This window comes from Medicago sativa, chromosome 8 (genome assembly GCF_051527215.1).
Source record: "Medicago sativa cultivar Bolivia chromosome 8, Bolivia_mono, whole genome shotgun sequence".
Lineage (NCBI taxonomy): Eukaryota > Viridiplantae > Streptophyta > Magnoliopsida > Fabales > Fabaceae > Medicago > Medicago sativa.
In genome coordinates, this window is record NC_140756.1 from 6,938,757 (window position 1) to 6,955,385 (window position 16,629).

At 33.3% G+C, this 16,629-nt stretch overlaps 3 protein-coding genes across 3 annotated transcripts; 1 reads left to right on the forward strand and 2 right to left on the reverse strand.

The window, feature by feature from the left end:
- The first annotated feature begins 48 nt into the window (after window positions 1-48).
- Window positions 49-5,728, forward strand: LOC146896528 (bacterial hemolysin-like protein). Its single transcript, XM_085736133.1, has 9 exons — window positions 49-171; window positions 351-441; window positions 1,446-1,525; window positions 2,305-2,407; window positions 2,501-2,657; window positions 4,012-4,140; window positions 4,479-4,565; window positions 4,814-4,858; window positions 5,197-5,728. Exons 1-9 carry the CDS (start codon window positions 69-71, stop codon window positions 5,362-5,364), a joined length of 963 nt encoding a protein of 320 aa, XP_085592259.1. The 5' UTR covers window positions 49-68; the 3' UTR covers window positions 5,365-5,728.
- A 579-nt stretch (window positions 5,729-6,307) lies between these two features.
- Window positions 6,308-10,836, reverse strand: ATG10 (autophagocytosis-associated family protein). Its single transcript, XM_085736134.1, has 7 exons — window positions 10,699-10,836; window positions 8,936-9,110; window positions 8,787-8,837; window positions 8,477-8,564; window positions 8,260-8,352; window positions 7,826-7,923; window positions 6,308-6,760 (listed from the first exon to the last, which is right to left on the reverse strand). Exons 2-7 carry the CDS (start codon window positions 9,104-9,106, stop codon window positions 6,554-6,556), a joined length of 708 nt encoding a protein of 235 aa, XP_085592260.1. The 5' UTR covers window positions 9,107-9,110; window positions 10,699-10,836; the 3' UTR covers window positions 6,308-6,553.
- Window positions 10,837-12,076: 1,240 nt separating this feature from the next.
- LOC146896530 (FRIGIDA-like protein 3) lies at window positions 12,077-16,330 on the reverse strand. The gene is made up of 5 exons (XM_085736135.1): window positions 16,210-16,330; window positions 16,138-16,173; window positions 13,352-14,409; window positions 12,924-13,096; window positions 12,077-12,736 (listed from the first exon to the last, which is right to left on the reverse strand). The coding sequence occupies exons 3-5, from the start codon at window positions 14,397-14,399 to the stop codon at window positions 12,314-12,316; spliced, it is 1,644 nt and encodes a 547-aa protein (XP_085592261.1). The 5' UTR covers window positions 14,400-14,409; window positions 16,138-16,173; window positions 16,210-16,330; the 3' UTR covers window positions 12,077-12,313.
- Window positions 16,331-16,629: the final 299 nt, after the last annotated feature.

The following is a 16,629-nucleotide window of genomic DNA, read 5'->3' on the forward strand; positions in this document are numbered from 1 at the left end:
CCCAAAACCCATCTTGTTCATATCCTATCTATCAACACTTCGTTCTGTTTTTTGTTGAGAATTCAGAAATGGCGTTACAGTTTGTGAAGCAGAACCAGTTACGAGGTTTACAAAGCGAGACAACCTTAACTTTCTTTTCCTTGTTACGAAACCTTAAACTCCCAGGAACAGGTTCTGTCTCTCTCAAATTTCCATTCTGTTTTTTTCTCAATAAACCCTCAAATAAATATTATTATTTGCAAAAATAAAATAAAAAAAAACAATTTTTTATGTTGTTTACTGTATATTGAACTGTTGTTGTGCATTGAAACGTTGTTATTGATGTTGCTTTTCATGGAAATTGATTTTAGTGAGATGGGTCAGTGGTCAAATACCAGTTAGAAGAGGTTCCTTTAGAAGCTATGCTACTGCAAAATCAGAAAAGATTATACCAATCAAGAAGTAAGCTTTCATTGTTTCTTCAAAGCTCGTGATTAAGTATCTTCATTCCTATGTAATTTTTCCATTATTGCATCGTTGGTCGAATCAGAATGACATGATGGTATGCCATTTTATCAGTTTTCAATAGCAGATAGTAGAAAAATAGCAGTTTGTTCAAATTTTGCTACGGTATAGAGTTTTAGTGCCGTGATAGCCACTATTACTTGTACTAAATAATGCATCATTCAACAATAGTGAATTGTAAGAGTTCAGCTACGCAATGGTGCTGCTATATTATAGTTTCTATTTGACAACACTACATCTACATGGTATCTTCACTAACACGGCGAAGCAAATTATTTTGGATTTGTATTGACTATTGAGCTTACACTTGTTTTATAATGCACTCGTAAAAAATTATGGTTTTAAATTTTAATTGGTGGTAATGTTGCCATTCTTGATTTTATTTATTGGCTTTGTGGTAGTGGTAACAATATGTCATGGTAGTAGTGCTTTTGGTGAGGATGATGATATAGCTTTCACGTCAAGAGCATGAAAAGTTCTGCATTTTATTGTTGAAGGCTGGTAAATCACTGTATATTCGAAAAGATTTTTTTTTTACCTCAGGGTCCTTAAACAAGCCAGTTTAAATGACTATTGATATGTTTTTTAAACATTTTAGCTGTTCAAATTAAATGCTTTAAGGGGATCTAATTTTACAGAGATCGTTTTGGACATATTTAAGGCCTAATGCAGAGGAATTACACTGTGTAGCAGGCATTTAACTAGTACATTAAGGGTTAAGCTTTTTGCGTTATTCTCTTAAAGGAAAAAAAGGAAGTTCGATTTTAGGTTCTATTGTCAATTTGTCAAAGAGAAAGTCAGAAAACACACGTATTTAACATGGGGAGCATTCCATCATTCAAATTGTTCCTTCTACTAATTAGTCATCCACCACTCCCTTTGAAAGAAAATTGCTGATAACACTGAACTACTTTGTTTATTTTTGTGCATTCGCCTTTTAGGAAAAAGAGACTTGATGAAGTATGCCTTGAACAATATCAGCAATATAGTAGATCCATCATCCAGTCATGGATTTTGCAAGGTAATCAGTTTTATTTTTTTATTTCCAAATTAGTATGTAGACACTATCCTGAGCTCACTTTGGTTATATTAAGCTAATTCCTGTTGTTGATATGCAAAGAAATTGGACAGTGTCTGCATTCTTGAACTGATTTCATTGTCGTTTAACTTTTGGTTTTCTATTTGTGAGGATTTCTTATCTTCCTGATTGTACTCTCTCTTTTTTTCATATTTATCATAACATATTTATTTGATCATAAATGTTTTCACACCCTTGTATCCTCTTTTGTTTCTAAATTAACAATGCTAGCTGCTATTGGCAAATAATAGTAATGTTATCGTCTATTGCATGTTCTCTTTTGTGGTTAGAAAAGGTTAGAGATCATGATCTAGCCTGCGGTGGCATATCCTTTTACCTGCAGGAGCTAGAGTATTGGGCCTTGAGTAAATTGATTTTTATGGATATGAAGTCTGGAAAAATAATGTTTATTAACATTTCTACTGTTAGCCATTAGAACAAATCTTCCAAATTAGTGAAATCAACGTTGAGGCTGTAAGCTTGAGGTTATATAAAACACAATTCAAAATACTACGTAATATTTAGAACCATATTTTTTTCTCCATGATTCTCTTCATCCTGTATAATATAATCATTTCTGGAGGCTATTCACTCCATTTGTATGTATGTGTATAGTTATTTTAACAATCAAGAGTGTTTTTCCTTCCAGACTCTTCTAATGCCTATTCATAGTAAGAAAAGAAAATATACCATTTATATAATTGACAACATATGTAATGCAGGAAAAGTATACGTGAATGGGAAGAGAATATATAAAGCCGGTACACCTGTGTCTGACAAATCTGTTGTGGAGATAAAAGCTGAAGTTCCCAAATATGTATGTAGGTGAAGTCACCAATCTCTGTTTACTTGACATAATATCTCAACGGCAACTTTGATGAAACTGCATTGTTGTTTGTATTTTTTATATCGACACAGAGCTGGACATAAGTTGGAAGGTGCTATTGAACAGCTCGGTGTTGATGTTGCTGGTAAAGTGGCTCTTGATTCTGGGCTGTCAACTGGAGGATTTACTGACTGCTTACTTCAGTATGGTGCATCACATGTTTATGGGGTTGATGTAGGTTATGGACAGGTAACTTATTAAACATTGCTTTATTTTTTGGGTTACTCTGGATGTGCAAGAATTTGGTAAGGAAGGGGCAAAGGTTATTTGGGGTAGGGTTGAACCACCACCATTCATTAGCTATTTGTTTCTCCGTTTTTTTTTTTTTTTTTTGGTGTAAACATAAACTCGGTTATGTACTTTGCCTACTTATTTATAGTTTTGGGGCAAATATGGTTGCTTGTTGTGTATGTGTTGAATGATTAGGCATATATAGTTATGCCTTAGAGGCTTAAAGTTATTTAGTGCTTTACTTTTATGTTTTTCTACGGTTTTGTCGTTAGCTTTTCCTTATTAGATTACTGATTGTTATGTCTTTAGCCTACATCTTTTGAATACTTGAGATGGATATTTCTTAAGGTTTTTAGTGTTTTTTGAATTTTGGGCATCTGTTATGTGGCTATTGTAAATTATTCCCATTGTATCTACTATCTTCAGAGTAGTAGTCTTCTGCATGATTTGGGATTAAGTACTTTCCGAAGACTTTCTTTTGGTTTCTTACATTTACATGGAATAGTAAATATAAACACACATCTCTAGCTAGAGATATCAGAAGTTGAAGGTGGTAAAATCTTGTCTTTCTCAAAACATGTGTTATTATTCATGTGAGTAGGACTGGTTGCCTTAATACAGTAATATTAAATTATTCTTAATATCAATTCATAAAGTTCCAGAATTTCTAACGATAAATTTCTCCTTTGATAGGTTTTTGGATTCTCTTTCAAAGATTTTTACTTTTGACGGCCAAACACCTTATTGTTGCAGATGCAAATAAAAACTAAATGTGTACCAAAAAAAAAAAAAAAAAACTAAATGTAGTGTTTCAGCAGTTAAATAATATGTGCATATAGAGATTGTTTATTAATAACATATTTCATGTTTTTTCATGGTTAAGGGGATTAGTTGTTACTCTAGACTTCCTGCTGAATCAATATGATCTATTTGATAAAACTTACAAGGAAGATTTTTCCATTGAAATGTAATCTGCAGAGGTGTTACTTTCGAGTAAAATAAAGCATATATTCTACTCTACGTATACGGTTCATTGTTCATGCCATGTATATATATTTTGGAGTACAATTTATGAGGTTCTTTTGAACTTCTACAGTAATGTCTTTAAAATAATTTGGGAACTTGCTAGTTTGGTGAACTCAACTAAATAATATATCTTACTTTAGAGTTCTAATGAGTCTGTTTCATATTTTTTTAGAAGATTTGATATTCTATTATTGTTTTCTTACAGCGTTTCCTAATTATATTGCTTTATTGCACATCTGCAGTTTTTCAGTGATTTTCTAGTAGTAATGATTGTTAACTTTTCTAGGTAGCAGACAAAATTCAAAGAGATGAACGTGTGTCTATTATAGAGCGGACAAATTTAAGATATCTCAAAGAACTCCCACAAAATGTTGATTTGGTGACTCTAGACCTCTCATTCATCTCTATTCTAACGGTACGCTCTTTAATCAGCTTAAACATAGTCATATACTCATGTTCGCTTGTGAAGCTTTTCTCCTGATCTGTGCATAACACATGAGATGTTTGTGAAAATTGAATTGGACCTGCCAACTTAAACAGGACTAGTCCATTTATAATCTTACTCATTTTTGGATAGCATATTATATATTTAATATTTAACAAATTCAATGTTTTACAATTGCTTATTAAGTGGTCAACCACCCTTCTTAAGCAACTAGAGAAAGATAATGAGAGGAAACACTTGAGATTATTTTCACTAATCTATGACTTACCTGTTTGTATCAACTAAATATTCTTATATTCTTTTAACAGGTCATGCCTGCTGTGGTAAATGTTATGAAGGAAGATGCTGCATTAGTGACCTTGGTTAAACCACAATTTGAAGCTCGGAGATCTCAAGTAAGGAATATGAAATCACATTATATCTTTTTTTGTTTGTTTTGATATTTCCAGTAATAATAGTAATAATATACAGCTAAATACTACCAACGTGGTCAATATGTTATCATTGAAATGGAGTCAGTATAAATATAATACACTATTTCTATGCAAGCGGGATTTTTTGAATTATAAAATAATCATCATTTTGCCTCCGTTTCCTGGAAACAAATATCATTTCTAAATTTGGAATTCCGTTGTCTGTGCAGGTAGGAAAGGGAGGGATAGTGAAAGATCCTGCTGTCCATCAAGAGGTGGGTAGTTTTTTGCTATCTAAACTTCTTGTTTGTTGTCAACTTGTTCATAATATAATTTTGGAGAAATAAAACTAATTACTACCTCTGTTCCTTTTTATGAGCACCATTTTGCGCTCTATAACAGACTTATAATTAGGGACAGAGGTAGTAATAGCAAGTGTTATGTGTCCTGTCTTCAACTTTTTCTCTTAAAAATCCAATTAAATTGAAACAATGCTTCACATCTTATATGAGGGTTTCTGTTTTTGGTGTTTTAAGCAAGGCTCCCAGATTATCCTACAAAGGGTATGGAAAACTTTGCTAAGCTAAAAATGTAATCGATTTCTGCAATTCAGGTTCTCGAGAAGATTACAAAGGGAGTAGAGAGTTTTGGTTTCTGCAGCAAAGGTTGGATTGAGTCTCCTCTCAAAGGTGCCGAGGGTAATACAGAATTCCTTGTTCACTTCACCAGAATCCATAGCAAAGGTGTTGAAAATCATGAAGAAATTAGAGAAGAAATTTAGCTTGATGATGCATTTCTTCAACCTTCTGAGAAGATGTAGCAGGTGGGAGAGATGTATTCCTGTATAGTAATGAGTTGTTGGTGCCATTGAATGGTAGTGATGAATTTTTTGTATGTACCATTAAAACAAATGACTCATTATTAGTGAAAGAAAGCAGTGAGTAATATTAGCTGGTTCTTGTTAAGATTCCTTATTCACCTATGGCTTAACCTATGGCTATAGTCACATGGAAACTTGATGAGGAGTGCTTAGCCTTCATAGAATTTGATATTGATGTGTCTTCCTTTTTGATATAATGTTATAAATTGAGAATGTTGAATTTGAAATTTTTGAAACCATATCATCTGAAACTTCAAAAGCCAAATATTTGCTTGATTTGATTCTTGTTTGTAGTTGTTGAATTAAAATTCTCTAAAATTTTCCCTCTTCTATGTTCAAAGGAAAAACTGTAGAGAACTTAACTCACTGCACAATATATGTTATAGGTGCAATTTTAATTGAAAGATCTTCTGTACTTAGTTTCTTTATGACATAGTGCTGATGGGGGCAGAGAGAATCGGGTACCTTTATCAATTTATTTTCGAATCAATTAACAATAGCTCATAAATGAAAGTTTCTCCTGAGAAATTGATAAAAGTCTTCTAAAAATATAGATGATGAAATCTCAATTGTAAATACGCAAAAGGAAAAATGTTTGAATTCAATTAAAAGTGCAAAACCAATGGTATTTAAGGTATCAAAAAGCAGCTGATATACATTATGTTCTTTAGAATGATGTGTTGAACCAATCTGCATTTAGTTGAGAAATATACAAAGATACCAATGTTATCAAAAGGAATAGACTATTTGCTCATGAAAGGATTTTCTAAAAATATATTACAGATGTGTTGAACTAAGCTGCATTTCATTGTATACAGATATCCTTTCCAAGAAAAAATTGTATAGATATGATAAACGATAATGTTTCATGCAAATATAGAAGGGTGAGTGAACATTCCAATCATTTCTAATTGAAACATGTCTTAAACAAGTTGACAAGTTTTTCTCCTACAACTTTCTACCATTTACAACTGCAAACACACCCCTTCCTTCCTCCATCACATCTAATGTTAGGACAACAGAGATCGGTTGCAAAGAAATTATTTCTCAATCCCATAATTTCATTTTGGATAAGCACGTGTATGACCGTCTAAGAATCATTTGAAACTACGTTGTCCAGCATTGCCAGAGGAGTTTTAAGGCCAACGACTTGCCCTACAACTGAGAACCAAGAAACTAGATATTGTTCAATGAAGTTTTTATTCAAAGATGTATCACCATGGAAGAGCAATTTCATCCATTCGCTCGTCCCACAAGGATGTAACTTGTACCATGGCCTGTTCAAATATGGGTGTTCCTGCAAGATATAAAATTGAAACCATTTAGTTTAATGTGTAGAAGAATGGTTATAATAATAAACTAACCAATGATAAGGTGTAAAGATTAATTGTGGTTTTCTTTTAATATGAAATTTTGTTACTAAAGCGAAAATATTTTTCTTTTCCTAACTTCCACCTATATGGGTGCTCAGCCATTTTCACTTTCAGATCAAATGACACTTCTATGGTGTTGAAGTTCAACCGATAGAGTTTTAAAGACGCATCTTATCCCTTTATTTCTGCATTTTTCATTCCATATGTATTCATAAAACCCATTTCATTAGATGTAAACAAACAAACGCAAGGATCAGGTTGGCTAAATTTTTTTTTTTTTTTTTTTTTGAAGAAGCTAAACTAACCCACCCAAAATAGCACCAGAGAGAATCGAACCTGAGACCATAAGGAGGAGCACACTCCCAGATCTCAAGCCAATACCACTAGGCCAACCCAAGTGGGCCTAAATTTTGATGTACTTGTTCATTATATTTCATAATTATCAGTATCTTACAAAATATGTGAGCCGTATGCCACGCTTCGATACGAAAGTGAACTCAATCGATAAGATCATACCAATCCTCAATGTGTATCTATTCTTATATCGAACTATGTATGGCAGCTCTTTTCTAATTATAATCTTCTTTTCTAATTATAATCTTCTATGATGAATCATGATTCATTCTACCAGCCGTTCTTTTTGTCAACTCTATGGCCAGTCACTTCTGTTATTGTTTGATTTATGACTTTAATCTTCAATTATTTTGAGATTAGTAGATGATATATTAGCTTATAGGTTTGATATATCGCTTTTCCTACTTTAAAATGTCATATTTTTATTGGTAATGTATCCTACTATTCATAATAAGTTCGATTCACAATTCAGAAAGTAGATCTTCCGATTTACAATTTGAATCTAAATTTGATAACCATATTTCCAACAGTAACAAAATTATTAGAAAAACACTCATTTAAATTTATAAGTGACAAAAAATAGTTAAAACATAGGTATTTAATGAAAAGGAAAAAGATTGAAACAGGTTGCTTACATCTTGAGTTATAAATGTCCATTTGGATTCTAATAGCAATTCTGCAGAATGACCAGGAAGGTCCTTTTCGATTTCACTAATTGGCAAAGGTTGTCCATCTACATAATCAAACAGTATCAGTATCAAACATATTGATCATCATTTATGTGATTCAAGCAAGAAACTAATTTAGCATATCGTCATTAGATATGAACAGAATATTTAAATCTAAGTTTTTAAATCATATTGATATTAAAGAAATAAAGCACTTCTAGTATCCACATTCAATAGCATAAATGGTGTAATAGGATCAGAGGATCACTTCGAACAATCTAGGTTCCAATCAAACGACCATAATGAAATCTTGGTTATAAAACTTGATTGTTTTTATTATATTTACATATCCATAAGCTATTTATCATAAACAAATTCCACAGATAGAAAAGTGAACATACCACTATGGTATGAACGGAAGTACAACGCCGGAACTCTATATGAAGGACTGTAGACAATGTGAAAATCATAGTGATTTACTTCATGCTCTGAACCTAGTAGGAAGGAAGAAATGCATTATGCAAGTAGTTTGATAAGGAAAAGTACTGAAACTGCAGAGAATCCAGATTCACGGTATGGGATAAGTAAATTAGTTTAGGAATACCAATTTGGCCATACAAACTAAAGTTGCATCATCAAAGGGTTCTTCTGTTCGTGAGATGATGCTCTCTGCTTTGCATGTCAGACTTATGTTACTCTCTTCTTCCTGTAATGAAGATTACAATTCAATAAGTACCATAAACTTCACTCCGTGCATGTTTGGATTGACAGTGAGGTTGACATAATCAATGTGTGCCGGCGTAACCTTGAGAAAAGCTACACTTTGAAACTTACATAAAATCAGTGGCATTGTAGTTTCATCAACTTCATTGTGATTCCAAACATGCACGTCCATAAAAATTAGTTTTACACTAAATTGCTGACAGACCTCACTTGATTTGACAAGGCACACATTCTCAAGTGATAAGTATCCTTCAACCTGACATAGGGAGAGACATGCAGATAAAAAATATTCAGAACAGATGCTAAGCATGGATCAAGGCAGTGGATTTGATAGCCTTATGACAAAAGAGTCACCTTAGGAGGACCCAAATGATGTTTTGGAATAGCAGTCCATAGCCATGGAGGAAAGGAAGGATTGAACATTTTCCACTTGTTAGAAAATGTAGAAGCAGAGAGGGAAAAATCATTTAGAGAGATAGTCCCATCCCAAGGGATTTTGTCCTTAGCGGCTTCTTTGAAGTCCATATCCCTAAAAGAAGGATGCACATTTATTTTCTTATAAACAAAACTAAGAAGCTCAAATACTCCAAAAATTGTGTAGGTTATGTTTTAAAAATTTAATTTCACAGCAAACCGGCAAGACTTCTGAGTTATGGTTCTACTAATTTCTTTTGTTCAAACTAGGATGAGTCCGTGGTCATACCACTTAAATAACTGAACTATAGACAGTGGCCGGTGTCGGTTCACTGTTCCATCGGTTGTTCACCATTTATACACAACGCTCAAACTACAACTGAGTTGTGGTCACGCCACTTAAATAAGTGAACCATGGACAACGTCAATTCATGGTTCAACCAGTTGGTTTCTAAAACAGTGAGGCTAAGTGCGCCTCTCGTATTGCTCCAAAAGCCCTAAGCTATCTTTTGGTAAATTGAGTTGGCATTCAAGTAGACATTTTTCTCATTTTATCCTAATACCTGTCATATTCGCTTCCTCCCTACCAACCAAGTTTAGGACTTAACCCTTCATTTTTAATAATTGTTTATTTATGTTTATTACTTTTAGGACTTAGCCATTGATGTTTAATGGTTTAGTATCAATGCATCCAAACATCTGTATCACCATTAATCCATTATCATTTTAAGTAATATGTATCATACCAGTATTGTATTAAGTTTAGTTTTGGGATTATTGGTCATCAAGTGAACACTCTGATAGGTTCTTCATTAATTTTTGTTGTTAATTAAAGTGATTATATCCATTATCTCTTAAATAATATGTTGACATATTCATATCACAGTACCTATGATCTACCATTTGTAACACACAGGGTGAAAAGATTTAACTTTTAATATTTTTTTCATTTTTTAAAATCAATCCAAAATAATTTTTCGTATCGTATCATACGAGTATTGTATTAAGTTTAATTTTAGGATTATCAGTCATCAAATGAACATTCTGAGTAGTTCTTCATTTTTGTCGTTAATGCTGAATCCGAAATCTGATCATGGGGTACATTTCTTCAATATATGTTTCAACGTTATGAAGGAAAATTGAATTGAACCAACATTACAACAAAATTAATTTGGTTTATACAATATTATAAACTCAAAATCAACGTTAAGGAAAAAGAGTTACATAGAAATTAAAGAAAAGGTGTGAGTGTGTATTGTAAATGTAGAGTCCAGATGTAGCTCAAATAATAATAGAATATTATTGGGCAACGATGAACACCTAATGAAAGAGATGCATCAGAAAAAATGGGAAACCCCAAATTCATCTGAAACACACTCTCTCAGTTTAATTTCCCAGCCATGTAACGGTATCTACCAACATAAACACGGTAGATACCTGACTATATGTCTGGTTTTCAAATACAATAACAAAATACCATATAAAAAATATGAAAATTAAAAACTCTTTGAATTGGATTCTGTACTTCATTGTTTACTATCCTAAACTAGTTCATAGGTTTCTCTGAACGCAATCAATGAAGAGAGATCCGTGAACAGCTTAGGAGAGCAAACAGAGAAAGTCGGAAATCTAAATGCAATCAATGAAATGAAAACCCTAAAAAGAAACGAAAAAATGAGGCAGGAAGAAAAAGAGAAACGAACCCTAGAAATATTGGTGATGGTGAATGAAATTATGCACTCCACTGCTCCGTTTTTATAGCACTGGTTCTGTTGAAGGAGTGATGATGGAACTGCAATTAGGGTTTACAATGTATCACATTGGGCCTTGGGCCTTTTTATCTGCTATATAAGAAAGTAGAAAATTCTTATCTATACCCCCGATAATTATTGTTGTACCCTCCGATACACAAAGTCAGACAAACATGAACCCTCCGATTTGAAGAACTATGTTTCTGTTTTCTGAAGAAATAAAAAAAATATGGATTTGTAATTTTGATTGGGAATGTGTGTATTCTTGATTGCACTGAATTTGCATCCTACAATTTACTAGCATATATTTAGTTTCATGTTTCGAGCAGTCACAATTGATTATGGTTCGTTCTATGGAGGTGTAAAATTGACTTGAACATGCTTTGGTTGTTTTTCAATAGAATTAATATTGTTTATTGCTTTTAACTTTAAGTTGGGATTTATAGTTTTTGAGTCTAAACATGATTTTTACTATGAAATTTATTGTTCAACTCGTTTTATCTTAAACGACTTTAGATTCAACTCATTTTCAAGTACCATCTCAAAAAATTAAAATCAATTTGTTGAAAAATACTAAAAAGTGTCCTTAGGTCACTTGTTAAGAAAATTAATTTAAAATTTTGTCAATAAATAACAAACTAAGCTAAAATTTGTTAAATCAATATTGTGGTGTATGATTATAGTGAAACATTAAAAAAAAATAACTATCTTGTTGATGTGGTTAATGAATTGAGATAGTGGAAGAATAAAATGATGTGTATGTTAGTGGTCGCGGTCTTGAGAAAAACATCGATCATTTATGTATTCATCAATATACATTTCACATTTGTCCGATCACATGTTGTATTTTGGCGCATTGGCTTCCTTGCTTGAAAGGAAAAAGTAATCGTTGTTTTCAACAAAATGGGAGTTGATTGAGCATTTAATTGATAGAACTAAATTGTTATCCTTTTAGTGGTTGAAAGCAAAACATCCAAGTTTAACGTTTGGTCTTGATCATTGGTAGATTATCTTATGTTGTATGTTCTTTGAGTTTTTCCGTGCCTTCTTGTGTTGTAGGAACTTCATATGAGAATAATGCATTTCATTTTGCCTGTTCAAAAAAAATACCAATATCTCAGTTCTTTCTTATTACAAAAACATCAATATCTGGACTTAAGTTTTGATTTCAAACTCTATTGAAATTATTTCAAATTATTCTCTATTGAAAAAAATTCAGTCATGTCTTGACTACATTGGAAAAGATATTGGTTGCACAGATCTTTGACAGTATAATAAGTAAATAAACAAATAAATAAAAGACAGCCTCGGTTCTAAGACAACCAAAACATACTACAAAGGCAACAGCAAGATAAGTTTGTACAAAACAAGAACAGAATTCATACATTAGAGGATCAGAATATCTTTCTAGTACAGCAAAAGTTAAAACATTAATAACATGAGACTTAACTTCTTTTAGTGATTCTTGAAGACTACATTTTAAAAGTTCAACATACAACATCTTAGAAGGTTAAGACTAGATATATTAAACAAAAGGTTCATAATCTTCTGCTCATATCTCAGCTAACTAGTGAAGATATGTAGCTTGGTACTGATAGCCATTTCCAAAGTAGTTTCCATGGTTATGAGAGAAGTTATAATGTGGAGCGCCGAGGAGAGGGGGACAATGATTGTCAGTTGGTGCAGGGTACATGTAAGGTCGGTCATACGCATATTGTGTTTGCGGGTGCCTGTCAGCAACTCTAGCATAGGAAGTTTTGTCAGAAGGAATGTTAGTGACACGAGGACCATATCCCACACCGTTAGCACGAGGTCTCTTTGGTTGAGGCTTTGTCGCTTCGGTTTCCCTTTTTTTGTCAGCTTTCGCCTTCTCTAGTTGAACAACTCGTTTCATGAGAGGATCTAGAGGATACTGCTCATCAAGTTTACGTTCTTCAATGCACTTGATTACTGCTTTATGAGCGATTAGCTCCCGTTCGTTAACTTCAATCTGATACAAGAAGTTACTAGGAATAATATTATAAAAACAGAAAAGAGGAGATTATCAAGTTAAATATTCCTCCATAAGACCAATATACCCAGAGCTTGCTTAAATTAGAAAAAGAAAATTAACTCTTCCCCTTCCCAAACATACCCTAAAAGAACACGATGGAAAGAATAATTACTCAACAACGAACCTGTGCAGTGGGAGATGAGTTAACCCTTTTGACAGGTGAGCAAGAATTTCTAGCATCCTGCAAGTAGGACTTCAGTAAGGAAACAGGAGAAAACTGTTTTGTCAGGTCAAATGCAAAAGCCAAGTTAACAGCGTCAATTTGCCTCCCACTGTTCGCCAAAAACTCAATTACTCCTGTATGTCCAAAACGAAAAACAAAGCATCAGAACAAACAGATGCAAATCGGAATTGCTTTAGTCTCTAATGATAGATACATATGCTAGATTCTTGCATGCACCTTGCATGTTAAAAGCCATTTAGATCATTAGATGTTTTAACAATAAATCATATTAATCACATAACATGACTGTTGATCAATATCGCCCAGTCTGATATAATTCTCATAAGGTTACGATCAAAACAGAATATTATAAGTGAACAGATACATACCAGGCATCTTCTCTGATAATCCAAGACAACGGCATAAATCAGAAGTTTGGCGACGCCGAGATACCATTGGAATTAGCCTGGACAACTCTTCCTCATCAAAACCAGATGCAATATTAAAACTGGCTAGAAGTTGTAAAAACGCATGAGCCTCCAAGGAATTCCCATTGCTAGCATCCATGTCAAGAGCATCCAATTTAGGCTTCCATTCTTCAGCAACTGCCTTTGCCCTGTCCTTGATATCTTTCGATACTAAATTAGAAATACCTCCTGAATCGGTCAGGAAATCACTCAGACATTCCATCAGCATGATACAGGTCCGGCGAAGACCTAATAAGTTAGCATCCTTCTTAATATCCTGACTTGACACTTCCATGCAGTAAAATCCTTCCAAAGAATCTAACACTAAGCATGCAGCATTAGGAGAAGCTTTTAATGCATGAGGTATTTCTTCCCTTATAGCAGCAAGGTTCTTACGGTTATCAGATATGAATTTGTGAAGCCCAGAGACATCCATCTCTCTACAAAGTTTTACCAGCTCTGGATAAGATATCAATTCCAAATTTCCATTTCCAGGAGAAAGTTTCACATCTTCTACAAGACCTTCTGTCACATTAGAAACAGCATCCATCGGTTTCTCCTTCACGTCTGATGTACCATGACCCCCATTAGAGACAATGGCCAAATCTTTTTGTGAAACCTTCCTGTGCTTTTCTCGAGCATTTAAAATGGCAAATGTGGCAGCATCTCTTTTCTCTTGAAGCCTCTGCAATGTGGCTTGCTCCTTGGCAAAAACAGCTTCTTCCTGCTTCTTCAACATTTCACGAGCTTTCAAAGTTTTGTTCTCAAACACTTTTTCATGATCTTCTAATTCATGAAAGCGCCTCTTCAAAGATTTCTCAAGCCCGTGAAAGTGTTCCTCTAGTTCTTTCCATTTCATGTTAAGAGTAACAGCTCGGTAACTTTCAAGTTCAGCAAATGCCTTCTGCAGCTGTCGTATCTTCGAAGACGTGGAATCCATCAGTGTAGCAACTGAATCTGTTTCTTCCATTGCTAAGAAGCTGAAAAAGATATGATAATGAAACAACTACTTAATTTCAGGTTGTGAAGGCATGAACCATGGTTAATAGTATACAGTTCACACTCATAATCTGATTAGGATTAATAATACATTTGGGGAACTTATACGGTACATTTGTGCTAATTTGAAGTTAAGATTAATAGTATACACTGCACTCTCACGATCTTTTGAAAACAAGGCCGGCAATGTATAATTTTAGGGTTTTTGAATTTGAGGATTATATAACTCATAACTTCCTATTTTGAAAGTCAAGAACTAGATTTCTGTACAGTTTGTTCCAATCTTCTGTCACAGTATATAACATCATAAAAATAAGATAAGTTTCTTCATCTCTCAGTTACTTAGTTTAATCAGGGTTCTAACTTCAAATAGCATAAATATTTGTTTATCCATTTCTAAAATTATACACACATCCTATGTGTCTCTATTCACTCTTTATAAGTGAATTACTAACTATGAAGCACTAACACCGACACAAACATCGGACACGACACTCATACATAGACACCGATAGTAATTTAAAAAATGAAAGCAATTGAATGTAACACATGTTTCAGTGTCGCATCAGTGTCGGACACAGACACATGTTAAACACAAGACATTGTGTCGATGCTGCATTACTTTTTTTTTTTGTGGTGGCCGGGGTTTGAACCCAGACAGACCTTGCATATATTATGCATTGTCCATACCAACTGAGCTAAGCTCACGAGGACGCTGCATAGGTTACTAATTATAAATAAAGCATCCTTCCCTCAAAAATAAAAATAAAAAAAAATAAAGCATCCTCAGTAATACAAACTTAAAATAAAATAAAATAAAAACCATGAAGTACTTAAGAAAGTAAAAAATTTCATACAACTCTATGGATAAAAATGGGAGAAGCTACCAATAGTGGGACATTAGCTAAATTATCAAGATAGAATCATAATCACTATTTATGACATCATATTTAATGCTTGATGATTTGGTGAAGGGCTAATTAATTAAAGGAAAATGCTAGATATCAAGAATTATTTTATCAAGAAAGATTCAAGAATGACATGGCAGAATAATCATCCTTAGATTTCAATCTTATTTATTAACCTTTAATAAAATAAAAAATACATAACACCCACCACCCCATGATTTCCGCCAAACTGAGATTTTATTGGCTAACATTAATTTCAGGACAATTTCTTGATAAAATCTAAGGGTGATTATTCTGCCATGTCATTCTTGAATCTTTCTTGATAAAATCATTCTTGATATCTAGCATTTTCCTTTAATTAATTAGCCCTTCACCAAATCATCAAGCATTAATTTCTTTATAAGTTGCCTAGTAGCTAAAAAATCCTTCATATGCATCAAACAGAACAAAGTTTCAAAAATATTTAACAAACAAAATGTCTAGATCCAAACCTTTAGAGCAACAATTACAAAAACACTAAAAAAAGGAACAGGGGCAAAATCGGCAAAACATTTCCACTCATCAATAATAAAAATAGAAACAGCTTAAATCTTAAAAATCACAGAGTAATGAACTTCCAGAAAATAAAAAAAAAACTATGCAGTGCAGTAAATAATTATAACAAAGCCGATCTAAACCGACAGCAAGAAAACAAAATAACAGAAAAACTAAAATAGTAAAATAAATATATATATATATATATATATATATATATATATATAGAGAGAGAGAGAGAGAGAGAGAGAGAGAGAGAGAGTTTACCTGATTGATCTGAAAGAAACTAGTACTGTAAAACACACACACACACAGAGAGAGAGAGAGAGAGAGAGAGAGAGAGAGAGAGTTGTCACTCCATTTTTCTGAGTGTAACCCTCCTCACATCAGAGAGAGAGAGAGAGAGAGAGAAGGTTGAAGAAGAAGATGAAGAAGAAAAAGGAAGAGAGAGAGTGTGTGTGTGTGGTGTTTGTTTGATTAAATTAAAGAAAAGAGAGTGACAAAAGCAGCTGACTCTGTTTCACACTTGTTTCTTTTTTGAAAAACAAATGTTTTTTCAAGTTCCGTTCCCGTTTTGGTCTTCTCCGTTATTACTAGTTACTAGTTGCTACCAACTGCAGACAGAGTTAGTTAGCTGTATCAGTATGTGAGTGAGTATATAGGAATAAACAAGAAACATGTACATTCTTCTTGGAACTTGTTACCATGCCTGCTGCCTCGTAGTATATTACTACTAGTAGCTCTTATCACTGTTGTACG